Here is a 13534-nt window from a genome sequence, read left to right as displayed (position 1 = left end):
TATTTTCATCTTTGTTTATTTTAAGACTTATACAGTAATATGTTCATGTTGTCTTTTATTTTATTTGTGTCGTCAAAGATTTAATAACGATTTTATTACAACAGCAGTAAACAACTGAAAGGAATGCTAAGATCAGTGCAAAACCGCATTATTACTGGCAGTCAAAATTTGTTGTGTGCAAACAGTTTGCTGAACTTTGTCCTCGACTTGCCAACACGTACGCGCACATACAGCCATGGTGATAAGCAACCAGTGACTCACAACCACTGGACCCCACCCTGGGAAGGGCCTTGAGGAATCTAACTTGTTCCCAGCCGAGTGTGTGTATTTGCGTGGGGTTCCCGTCAACATTGACAAGTCCTGTTTTTAAGAAGTAACATTTCCGCCATCTGTTGGCCGAAAGCGTGTGTTACACTCAAACGAATCAAATCTAAAGAGCTTCTTTTCATTAAATAAAATACAATGGCTTCATAAATATGATGTTTATTTCTTAATGGGCACAGCAGAGTGTGTAATTGATGATTGTAGTACAAAAAATGGGTTGTAAAAGTCATTTAAAGAATTCACCTGTTCTACAAATGGGTCAAGATTGACATTTTAAGTTATTATTCTTATGTTTTAATTCCGATGTTTTTGTAGGTTTTATTTTTGTTTTCATTTTGTATTTATTGTTATATGTTTATTTTGCATTCATGTGTTTGATTTTTTTGCATCATTCATCGTTTGCAGCCTTTTTTATCTGGAGCGTTTCAATTTTGCAGTTGTTTTGAGTGTATTCTAGTTTGCATATGTGTTTTTGCTTTGTTTTTTTTATTTATCTTTTTTTTCCCTTGCAGCATTCCTGCGTTCGCCCCTGTCGGCCACCATACAAGGCAGCTCCGCCTGTAGCTCCCCCTGGCGGCGACCAGCGTAACAGCCCCCAAGGGTTGATGAGTGGAAAGGGGGGGTGGAGGAGGGAGACTTGACTTGAGTGAGGGAGGGAAGTAAAATGGGTGGACGGAAAGTCCCTGTGTGGAAATCCCCTTGACTTGGGCTTTTTATCCCCCACACCCTTGCTATCTCTTCTTTCATGGTTTAAACGCTATCGTCGGCGTCCACGCGTGTACTCGTGAACGCGAGGACTCGTCAAAGTGCGAGCTCCCCCCTTTCACCTCTCCCCTCCCCCGCCAAAAAAATCGCCGCGCCGAGAGAAGAAGCTCGAATGGCGCCGAGCGAGAGGATGAGGCTGCCGAGCATCCGGCGGCCTTTGTTGTAGCACCAGCCCTCCGGCGCACGTCGGACAGGTAAGCCCGTCCCTACGACGCGTCGGCTCGGCTCGCCAGGCGAGTCCGAGGAGGCGGTGGCCATGCAGGGCCTTCTCGAGTCGGTTTTGGAAGAGAGCGGCTCACGACAGCCATTGTTTACAAAGACGTCATCCTCCTCCTGTCAGCGGGCAGTCGCGGAAGCCGTTTAGCCGGGCTACGTTCGTCTCTGCGCGAACGCTTTTGGGGGGGGGGTTGTTGGACCCTATTGTTGTCGTTGGGGATTACGTCAGCCTCGTTGGCACGAACAAGTACTAATAATGTGTGTTGTATGTCTGCGTGCACCTGCCACTCGTGGAGAGGTGAAGCATCCGTGGCACAGGTGTCAAACTCAAGGCCCAGGGGCCAAATTGTAGCCTTCGAAAGCGGCGTTTCTATTTTAAATCGAGACAAGGCACCCGATTTACATTGGAGATATCTAAAGGTACTATGGTAATGATGATCTTGTCTTGACTCACAAGTTGACTGACTCTTTGTGAAATCCGGGCCTGTTTGAACGCAAGACCCTTATTCTGTTGGACGTTTGACAACAGGTGACAACAGGGTCAGGGGCGCGCAGAAGGGTGGTTGGCACCAGACATGGAGGTGGTGGTGCTAGGTTGACGTAAACTCTCAATCATAGTCTGCTCGTGCAAATATTGGTCAGCTTTTACTTCTAGAACGTGCATTTGCTTTTGATCAAGGAGTATGAATCTAAAAAAAGATTCTACCCTAAAACCTTCCATCTGCAGGCCTTTATATTTTTCACAAACAAATGTTTTAATGAGAATGATGCTGTTGTCAAGACGTATTGAAATGGAGACAAAACTGCAATAAATGGAGTCGGGGTAAAAGTTGTAACTTTGGTAAATGACATTTTAATCTCACAGATAAAATAAAAAGTTGTAATGTTGCCAGAAGAAAATTGTTATAAAAACCTCACTGCGGCCTTTGTTGTTGCCGGATGCTCGGTGCCGTAAAATATGAACCACTGAACAGGCTTCTCTGATTACAAGCAAAAAAGTAGTAACTAAATAAAAGTTCTGATAATAACGGGAAGATGAATTATGGCTCTTACATGCAGTGTGAAAATGGCTAATGTTACGTAAAAATGTTTTTTTTTTTTTAGTATCAGTGCAGCGTGTGGGAAGTTGCAGATGATGAGTCAAACAAAGTTTGGCAGACTTTTGGACATTTTAGCAACAGGTTTTAGTCTGTAGTCCCGTCAGCGAATTTCAATCTGACGGGATGCCTGACTCGTCACCTGACCCGATACCGCCAACTTCCTGTGTGCTTTTTTTTGTTGTAATGCTGTTGGCAGCTCATGTGAGTGAAACGTGCGTTTCAATGACCATAAGATGATCACTTCCAGAAAATCTACCTTCAATACTTGCGTTATCATACTTGTCAGTAGAGTGAGCGCATTGTGGGATCCAACCCCCCCACCCCCACCCCCAAGCACAACGGCACACTGGAGCATTGTGTTTACTCAAACCAGAATACAAGGATGTCTTTGTGGATTTTATTTGATTTAGTGGACTGATGATTGTGTTTGAGGTGCTTTCCCAAGCCGACTATAAATTAACCGTCCAATAAAAAAATAAGAGGGGAATCTCTGGCTGTAGTTTCCTGGCAGACTAACTGACTCCGCCATCTTCCTCCATTGCAGTTTCCGCCTTCTACCCCCTCGCCCGATCCCGTTCCTCGCCGTCATGTCGCAGGGCCAGAACTTCCTCCCCAAGTTCCTGTTTGTGTCCAACCTGCTGAAGGCGGTGAAGATCCGCCAGCGGGTGCCCAACGACGTGTTGAAGCCGGCGGCCAGCGGTGGTCTCATGCACCACCTGCGCGGCATGCACCGCTACACTCTGGAGATGATTGCCATGAACCACTTCCCACAGGCCTTCCGCGAAGTGGTGCAGGCCGCCATCTTGGACCGGGTCATGCAGGCCTCACTGGAGCAGGAGAAGAAGCTCAACTGGTGCCGGGAAGTTAAGAAGATGGTTCCCCTGCGCACCAACGGTAAGAGATGGCCGTTGCTCTTATGGTGCCTTTCCCCCAAATGAACTTCTTTGCGTGTCTTGTCGAGAAATTACTTTCTTTAAGTTTCTGGCTGACTGGAATCAGGTTTCGGGTTAGCTTCTCCTCATAGTCAACCAACTGTTGCTTGGGCTCCAAAAGTGATGCTCACTGTCTCGCTATGGATCTCCTGGTCCCTAAGAAAATGGCTCGTGTTGCCTTAGATCGGCTTGAAATCCACTGATTCGCCACAGTTGTTGCAAATGTAAACTTCTGAGGCTTTCGTGATAAAGGAGCTCAAAGAGAATGACGGTGAGTCAACTTCATTTCACGTTTGCTGCTGTGGTTACTGCAAGTGACAGCAGCGAGACCTTCATGGGTTCTACTTTACTCATTTAGTCACCCCGGAAAAGGTTTTCGAATGTTGCAAAGTCATGTTTTGGTCAAACGCGCGGAACATCCCAACGCCCGCACACCCGTTCTGAAACACGATGGGGAAACTCTGTGGTTTCGCACCCTTTTATTTACAACTCGGGGGTCTGCCCCTTCTTTTTCGGCTTGTGCGCAGGAGGGCTATAAATCTGGCAGGCTCCTAAATAGATTTACATGGCCGGGAAGATTTACAGCGTCCCTCGCGCCGTCAGGTGTGTCACAGGGCCTCGTTAAATCAAACGTGGCCACGCTCTTTTAGCGCAGTAAACCAAGCGCAGCTGTCAAGCGCTGTACACAGGACTATTTTTAGAGCAGCCCTCAAAGTAGTGCTGGGGAATCATTTTCAGAACGGCCTTTGTATATGTTAAAGGGAAGCATCAGATCAGCCCAAAGTGGCGAAGGAGGAAGCAGAAATAATCTCCTCTTTTATTGCAAGCATCACCATGACTGCATATATTGCAAGCATCACCATGACTGCATAGATGAGGAACTTGTCCCGTGTGTTGACTCAGAAACGACTGGAGCACACTCGCTCTCACAAGCTCGCTTCCTCATCAGAAAGCACCCTGAAGTTGACAAAACTTTGCCGGTAATAGACACATAGAACGCCCTGGTGTGCAGTGATGATGATATCATCAAAGTGAGACTCACAATCGCGAACTCCGAAGCACCCAGACGTGACATTCAGCAGAGGACACACATTCACACACACATTGAGTGTCTGCTGCTGAGTCACTGAAGCACCACACACACACACACACACACACACACACACACACACACACACACACACACACACACACACACACACACACACACACTAGAAGTCCGTCAATGAAGAGCCAGCTTGAGAAGGTCATAACAATCACGGCTCTTTGCGTCGGCCAATACTAATTTACATTTACCTGCTACTCTAAAAATAGCTCTTATAATTAAAGCTGCAAGTGACGTATCAAATGTCAACGCCATGCTGTGCCCACATTAGAAGGTGTAGCGCTTGACAATTTAGCATGTTTGTACGCTAAGCGATGTTGCTCCTGCCTGGAGTTCACACAATTTTGACGCTTCAGACCAAAATGTTCCACTTCCCGCTTGACTTGCCTTTGCATGATGCACACCTTTATCTGCTCTGCTGCTTGGTGGGTCTCAATGATATGCAATATTGCAGGGGTGGGCAATTAATTTTAGAAAGAGCGCCATGCGAGAAACTGGAACAGTTGTCAAGTGCCCGCCAACATGATGATCTCCATTTTGTTTTATATTAATTTCACATATTTCTGTGAAGTATTAATTTGTATAGTTATTTTTAGTTAAAATCCTTTTCATCTGCTGTTTTGTGCTTAGGAGTGGTTTTGATGTATCAGCTACCAACTGATAAAATGAGTGAATGACTGCTCTTACTTTCATTCTGACCATGTTTTGCAAACGCACACTCATTCATACTTGATGTGAGTGGCGGTCGCAGTGGCGGTCGCAGTGGCGCTTGCTGTTTCAAGATAACGCGCCAGCATTCCTCCCCTCCCCTCTCCTGCCCTGCCCTCTTTTCCTTTCCCCTACTTCCGCGGAAAGTCCGGGACCGGCTAAGTGCTACGTTTGACGTGCCGGGATGAACAAGATGAAGAGCACAAGCTGGGAAATTCCTGTGTTTTGTGCGGCAGCAAGGCTCTCTGCACAATCTTTCACAATGACAGAAAGACCCAAAGAAGCTCTTTAGTCAGCCCAATAATGACGTTTGGTTGCACCTTGGAGAAAAAAAAAAGTAACACTACAAATAAGGTGCTGCTGTGGGGTAACAAGCTAACGTGGCTCTCAGCTATGAAGCTGCCTTGACTCGTCAGCATTTGGTCCAAACGAGAGCAGCTACCATTTTGTTTTGTACTTTTGACTTGGTTTTTAAAGGTGCTATCTATTTTGCTAGCGTGACAACTGACAACACTTCCTGGGAGATAAGATCGCAATGGAGGTTTATTTATTTTCACATAGTTTCTCATGCTTGACCTCATAAGGAGAAGCTCTGCTCACTTTGTACTTTCAGACATGTGAGCGTCATATCATCGCACAATCTAGCCCACAGCGCGGAAAATCCCCACGCTCCTCCTTTCCTTTGTGTGATTGTGTGTGTCTGTGTGAGTGTCTGTGTGTGTGTGTGTGCGCGCGCATGTGTGTCGGTGTGGGTGTATCATCTACACGCATTACAGTGTAATTATCTCCAGTCACACGGTGCCTCGGTTAATATGCCTCCGATATGCCTTGCAGTGTTCGGCCCAGTTGTTGCGAACGTAACTTCATAACTTTTTGTATCCGGCTCAAATATAACATGAGGTCTGTTTCTTGTTTGTAAAGGAGATGGCAACTGCTTGCTGCACGCTGCCTCCCAGTACATGCTGGGTGTCCAGGACACGGACCTGGTTCTCCGCAAAGCCCTCCATGGAGTTTTGAAAGAGACGGACACCGGAGTCTTTCGGGCGCGCTTCCAGACCGAGCTTCTGCACTCTCAGGAGTTTACCCAGACGGGCCTCCGGTACACCACCACGGTAAGAAGCCGAACTCGCCGTCTTAAAAACACGGGACCTTCATTTATTGTGTTCAGTCAAACAACAAATTGCCTTCATGTGGTGCACGGCTTCCAGAACTGGGAGGACGAGTGGGAGAAGATCGTAAAGATGGCATCCCCGGTCTCCAGTAGCAATGGCCTCCAGTTTGACTCGCTGGAGGACATCCATATCTTCGTCCTTTCCAACATCCTCCGCAGGCCCATCATCGTTATCGCAGGTACGCGCAACAAATTCAACAAACAAGAAGAGTTAACGTGTCTTGCGGAGGGAGGATTACCATGACCGAGATTCGACTCTGACATAATTTATGCTATTAGCCTAACCACATGCAACTCCTGTTTCAGTCAAAACATTTAATCTCAAATATAGATTAAGACTAAACTGTTTCACTACAAGAAGAAAAATAGATTCATTTACATGACAAGCCAAAGAAATATGTCAAAATAGGAGAACAATGCTGAAGTAGGTATATATTAATTTTGGGGGAAAAGGTTATATTTTGGGAGTCAAATCTAAATTTACTCTGTCTCAAAAAAAGTCTACATTTTTAGCTGAAATATTTCATCTGTAAAGTTGTCCAAATATTTTGAAAGAAGAAGGGAACTGTTGACTTAAAAAAACAAATGCTACTTATTGTAAGACATAGCAGAGTTCTGCCATAAGAAATGTAGTCAGATTAATTGCGAGTGGCTTTTTTTTTCTTTCTCAAAGACAGCCCAATTTAGCTTGTTCTGAACTTGTAGCAGGACTCTTTGTGTTCCTATCCTAAAAAGTGCTTTCCTTCACCAACAGACCAGGTGCTGAGGAGCATGAAATCGGGGTCGTCCATCTCACCCCTCAATGTGGGCGGGATTTATCTCCCGCTGCACTGGCCCCCGGCTGAGTGCTACAAATACCCCATTGTGCTGGGCTATGACTCACAGCACTTTGCACCCCTCATCACCATTAAAGACAGCGGTCCTGGTAAGCAATTAAGGAACAAATCGGTTGCGTGTTGCTGTCTCCCAATCCAATCTCCGTTCCCTATTAGTAAAAGACAAACTTCAATTTTTCAAGTCTGCATTGCTATTCTTTTTTCTTTTCTAAGAAATCCGAGCCGTGCCGCTGATCAATCCCGGCCGAGGAGGCTTTGAGGAGCTGAAGGTGCACTTCCTGATGGAGAAGGAGCAGCAAGTGAAGGAGAGGCTCCTCAAAGACTACTTGCTGCTCATCGAGATCCCCGTCATCGGCTTGGGATACGATACTACGCGCATCATCAACGCAGCACGGTACATTTTATTTAAGGATTGAGAGTGTGTGTGTGTGGGGGGGGGGCGTGACAAACCATTTGACTTGACTGAGCAAGGTCCATGGTAGAGATAATAAGCACGGCGCCGTCTGTGGTCCAAAAGGTTGGATGAGGGCAACTTGCCGGAGGACATGAACCTGATGGAGGACTACCTGCAGCTGGTCAACCACGAGTATCAGTGTTGGCAGGAAGACAAGGAGCAGGCGTGGGCGGCCCAGCCTCAGCGCCCGCCGCCCTTCTCCGTTTCACAGCTCTCGCTCATCGAAATCCGCTGCGCCACGCCGCGCTGCACCTTCTACGTGTCGGTGGACACGCAGCCGCACTGCCACGAGTGCTTTGAGAAACGCCAGGCCACCACCGCCGCCGCCACCGGAACCAGGATAGAAGGCCTGGTGCACACCAAGGGCGGCGGCAGCAACGGCGGAGGCTCGGACAGCAGCGAGGGCAGCTCCAGAGGGTGCCGGAGCAGCAGCCCGCCGTCCTCCTCATCCAGCCGGGTGGTGCTGCTGTCCAGCCCACGCTCGGCCCCGCCGCCCACCGCACCCAGCCTCAGCCTGTACAGCGAAACTCACGCCATGAAGTGCAAAAGCCCCGGCTGCCTCTTCACCCTCAGCGTGGAGCACGCCGGACTGTGCGAGCGCTGCTTCAACTCCAGGCAGTACCAGGCGCCGCCTGGGGCCGGAACTGGACCGGACGTCGTTGCCCCTCACGCACCGCAGGCTCCCGGCTGGAACCAGTGGGGGCCCCCCCGCGAGGCGGAGACGGAGCGCTGCGGCATGTGCAGGCAGGAAGCCTTTCGGATATTCAACGGGCTGTGTCCGCCCTGCATGCAGAGGCAGCAGGCTCCGGAAGTGGGAGATCTGCAGCCCGGCAAGCCCGGGACCGAGGCCTCGTCTTCGGCCTGGAGCCAGCCGAAGGAGCGGCCGTGCCTCACCCTGACGCCGGGCCACGCCTCCGCCTGGCAAGTCCCGCTCGCCCGGCCCTGTAAACGGTCTGGTTGCCAGTTCTTTGGGACGCCGGAGAAGTTGGGCTTCTGCACTATTTGCTACGTAGACTATCAGACCAACCACCGTAAGTTCTTTCGTCATTGGTCATCCTTCTTTCCATTTTCAGTCGACAATTGAAAATCAGCAAAGTACAAAATAATTTGAATATGAGAAGATTAAAAAATCTACAATATTTTTTTCTAGAATAATGCCTAAATAAGTAATAATAATATAAATAACAGTAACATTCACTTTTTATTATTGCCAATTGAAAATGGAATGTATGAACATTGCCCATATTCTCATTTGCTTTTCACACCATTCATGAAGTTTGCGCGTTTCCGTTCCAGACCTGACACCTCCTCCCCCAGCCCTGACACAGGGCCGGCACGGCGCGGAGGCTGGCTTCCAGAATGCGGCGCGCTGTCGCGGGCCGGGCTGCGGTGCGCTGGGCAAGGCCATGCTGGAGGGCTATTGCGACAAATGCTACGTCAAAGAGCAAAGCGCACGGCTCAACCAGGTGGCCCATCGCATGCCGCACTCCCCTCCCCCTGTCGTGGTAGGTTCCACTTCCTCTGCCTTTGGAAAAAATATAACAATACGGTTGTTTATATTATATTCCACCTTTTGTCTCAAAAGCGCGAACGAACCACCAAACCCCGCTCCACGCAGCAGTCGCAGACTCAGACGCAGACGCAGTGCCGGCGGAGCGGCTGCAGCAACGTGTCTCCGGGCTGCACGGACCTCTGCCCCGAGTGTCACACACGGGGGGGCCAGGCTCGGGACGCTGGGCGCCGGGCGCAGGCGCCCAAGGAGAAGTCCAAGCAGCGGTGCCGGACGCAAGGCTGCGACCACTACGCCAACCAGGAGAAACAGGGCTACTGCAACGAGTGCGACCACTTCAAACAGATCTACCGCGGATGAACCCCAGCGACACTCTTCTACTAACCAACCAACAAACCAACTAACTAGCAAGTGACTAATTAGTAACCTTATGGCCTGAAAATCATCACCCTGCCCCGTAACGCCCTTTCCTCTCCCGTGTAGAATGTGAAGAGAGAGTGCGCCTGTGCACGTGGGGGGATAAGCGAACGTGCGTGTGTGCGCGCACGTGTGTGAGTGCGTGCTTGCGCACGCACAGTAGACATGGCCTCCACAATACCTCTTTGTGCAATTATGACCACCCGACGAGCTGCGGCCGCACGTGTACAAAATGTATTTCGAGGTACCTGCCCACTCGTGCCGGACGCAATGATTGTACGTCAACTGGAAGCATCCGACTTTTTCAGTTTTTTTTTTTTGTTTTTTTGTTTTTTTGTTTTTTTTGTTTTTTTTGTTTTTTTTGCTTCGACCGGTGATTCCCAACATTCCCAGACAGATGAATGCTCCAAGATATTTATAGTAAACCAAATTCTGTGAAATTGGATGAAAGCCAAATGTCTTGTGGTGGCACAATGGTTGAGAATCACCGGTCTAGACCACAGCCAAGGATTTCGACCCATCGTGTCTCTGGATGCATCTGTGCTCGTTCGTCTAGCTTCGTGTTTGTTCTCCAGGGTATGAGCGTGAGAGTTGTGACCGATCAAAAAGTTCCCCACCTACCTTGATCCAAATCATTCAATGTTCTTGCCAAAAAAAAAAAGAAAAGAAGAGAAGCTCTTACAATCAATATTTATGATGTGATCGCATCTTCTACAAGTTATTTGAGGGAAATCCACCTTTGTAGATGTAACTGCCGCTTTTGCTAAACTATTTCATGGCTGTCCAAACGTACATGGGAATTTTTTCGGAAAAGTATATTTTCCAGTGGTTGAGGTTTTGGAAATGCACTTTTTTAAGGAAACGCTGACCAGGGTAGAGACTTGCCAAAAAGTGGCTTGTCTTCTTTGTATGATGTCACATTTCAGAGACGGGCATCTCATTTAATTTGCATCTTTCAATTCATCCTTGATTTTCTTTTTGAATGCTTTAAATTTGTCTCACAGGTCAGTTTCCCAGAAACTCATCGTAATTCAGCTCACTGCTTTAAGACGCAGTCATCTTATTTGTGGTATTTGTTTGGTAATCAAGATACGAACGGACCTGTGACAAAATTCTTTTTTTTATTGGACTGTTCTACGGAATGCTAAAGAATAATAGCGAATTTCTTTAAAATCAAAATTTTCCTCACATTCCAACTTTCACATTTTTTGATGTTGCTCGACTCCAATACTTTGCCCTTTTCGTCCCTCATTTCACGATGGATTCAACTTTATTTAATCTTTTATGTGGTGCCGTGCCATCTACGGTACATTCCCCTCTATCAAGTTTCATGCTGACAGAGATTTAATCCAAATCCCCTTAGCATAAATATACTTTTTTTGTGATCCCCATGTACGTGTGGACCAAAGTCTCTGTTTGTTATCCAAGAGTGCAAGACAGACAGGGCGGGCCCCTGCTGGTTGTAGTGCTACATGCACAGAAAGCGTCTCCATTGTTGCCAGTGGAGACGCCGTTCAGCATTTATGTTCTTTTACCTTTTGCAACCCCCATTTAGAACAGATCAGTTGCCTTGGATATTGTTTTTGCCTGTTTACGGACCACTGGAGCACCTATACGCAGACCATATGCACACACATATGCGCACACGCACACACACCTTTTGATTGCCTACTTGGTCCGACACAATGTATCTGAATGTGTTTGTGCTGCTGCTGTAACGGCACAGTAATGTATTGGGGCTCATCCTCCACAAGTTTTGCCTTTAAGACGGACCACAGGGGCCTGATGCCAGCATCAGCGCTCCCCATTATTATTATTATTATTATGATTATTCTTAGATCAACCCTCCTGTGAGTGTCATGTCATGGGTCATTTAAGCAAAGCACTAAAAATGGATTTTCTTCATTTTATTCCGAACCAAATCTGCTGCTGCACCAGAAAAATAAAGTTCTGTATCATGTTAAGATTTTCGCTTTACAAGGTGATGGTTTTCACTTTGACAATTTTTTTATTTTATTTTTTTAACGGTTACACGTGCCCATATTGAGCCTGGAAGAAACAAGCTTGCTTTTTCTCGAGAGTCGCACCAAACAGGAGGGTTGAAATGCATTTGTGAATATGGATCTGGGTCCATGGTGTTGGACCTTCTGACTTGATGCCTCATCTTTAAAACACACATACACACGATCCAAACACACGTGTGCGTCTCAAAACTGACATTCCTCTTTTATTTTTTATGAGGGGATTTTTTTCCTTACTTCCAGATGTATTTTAATACGAGCTTTGTTTTTTTTTGTTTTTTGGTGTTGTTTCTTTGCCAAAATAATGTACTTGTGCCATCAACCGCCAAACGGTTATTGTTATACCTCCTCAAAAATGGCCGCCTCGGACTAGCTAGATATGGAAAGCGCTCTTTATTTGATACAGTGAAACACCCCAACGTCAAACGCCTCAAAAGTCGAATACTGTAATTATAATTTGTTTTTTTAAAGAGAGATTGGATTACCTTCCTGTAAATTTGTTTAAATATTTGTAAATGCTAATGTGACTAATACATAGCCAAAGGTATGATGGCTAGGAAAGACTCCCCACCCCAAATCGTGTGAATAAAGAATTGTTTTCTTTTAATTTGTTAAAATGGCCCTAAAAGTCTTAAATTTGACTCTCCTAGTAAATTACATCCGTTAAATTCACAATAATTTAAGATAAAGGATGATAGGAACCACAGTGGCTAATTGCTAACCATTGTTTCCACCTCTGAGTTAAAAAATGTTAAACATTAACATCTTCTAGGTTGTTTGATTGCCACAGAGCCACTGCATAACGAATCAATTGGCTTCACGTTATTTTGATGGGAGGAATAACATTACTGGGCTATTTTGCGTTCGACTTTGAAGGTTGCATTGTATCGCCGAGCGCACCATACGGTATGTTCTTCCGTGTGTGGGCCGAGTTTGCCTTCACGTTCAAGTGTAGTGTGCGTACACTATAGATCTCCGTGTGCTTTAATGCCCTCCTCACCCACTTTGATCCAACCAGTGAGAAAAAGGACTAACGCTTTGGGACGTGTAATAAAGGTGTAACAAATCATGCAAGTTTTCTTTGTGGGACCTGTCCACTATGGAGTACTGTATGAAGAGTTTAAAAAAAAAAGCTTCGTTTTATTTGTTAAGTATTTATTCTTATCAAGATATGTGTATTGTGTGATTCAACAATTATTTATATGTTGTCCTGAAATGAATTATTTTTATTAAGAAATCAGAATTATGTCTACTGTGTTTTTTTTAATGTGTGGCCTCATTGTTGTACTCTTTTTGCATCAAGCTTTTAATAAATAATACACATGACTAAAACATCAATACCAAAATGGGCATTGTAAGAAAGTAACTTGCCATTGAATATGGCTGGGGTTCTTCAAGTATTTACACCTAGAGCCACCTCAAATAATTCTTAGCTGTTCAAGTAGTACCATGATAAAAAGACTAATCGTAGCATTATGAAGTAGGTCCAGGTGTTCATTAAAAAAAATCTAGTAAACTCCCCACTCGCAAAGAAGTGGAAGGAAGGGGATGCTGCAGAGGGAGGTGACATTTTGGAGCGAAGGTTCATGAGGTCATGGGTAGAAGTCGCAATGTCACGATTAAAAGGCTGTCGGTAAATCAATAATGGCGTGAGTCACTCTTTCTTCTATTTCAGGTCTCAGTATGATGCAAAAGCCAAAAGTACAGCACAGTTGGACAGGAAGCTGCCATTGTGCAATCGAAAGAGGGTGTTTCCATGGTTACCCTTGTTTGAGCAATAAGTCAGCTGTTGACTTGTTTCATGAAACTTCCCCTAATGTTCTCTGTGATATTTACTTTAACTTTAAAAATGTTTGAGTGATGAAATGCACAAGTGACTCACTGTCTAACAACCGCTCTAATTCCTTCCATATAATTTTTCTTGACTTATTTTATGCATAGATAACATTAGATTCGATATGTTTTTCAACAAAAT

The 13534-nt window shown here is 46.0% G+C and overlaps 1 protein-coding gene across 1 annotated transcript; it reads left to right on the top strand.

Moving 5' to 3' along the window:
- Positions 1–966: 966 nt before the first annotated feature.
- tnfaip3 (tumor necrosis factor, alpha-induced protein 3) lies at positions 967–12919 on the top strand. The gene is made up of 9 exons (XM_085921452.1): positions 967–1283; positions 2950–3299; positions 6072–6262; positions 6359–6500; positions 7076–7246; positions 7371–7551; positions 7675–8642; positions 8908–9116; positions 9197–12919. Exons 2-9 carry the CDS (start codon positions 2993–2995, stop codon positions 9479–9481), a joined length of 2454 nt encoding a protein of 817 aa, XP_085777578.1. The 5' UTR covers positions 967–1283; positions 2950–2992; the 3' UTR covers positions 9482–12919.
- Positions 12920–13534: the final 615 nt, after the last annotated feature.

The sequence above is a fragment of the Syngnathus leptorhynchus genome, chromosome 10 (genome assembly GCF_054491065.1).
Source record: "Syngnathus leptorhynchus isolate UIUO chromosome 10, UIUO_Slep, whole genome shotgun sequence".
NCBI classification, from domain to species: Eukaryota; Metazoa; Chordata; class Actinopteri; order Syngnathiformes; family Syngnathidae; genus Syngnathus; species Syngnathus leptorhynchus.
The sequence above is the reverse complement of the archived record's forward strand: the minus strand, read 5'-3'. Positions and strand labels throughout refer to the sequence as shown.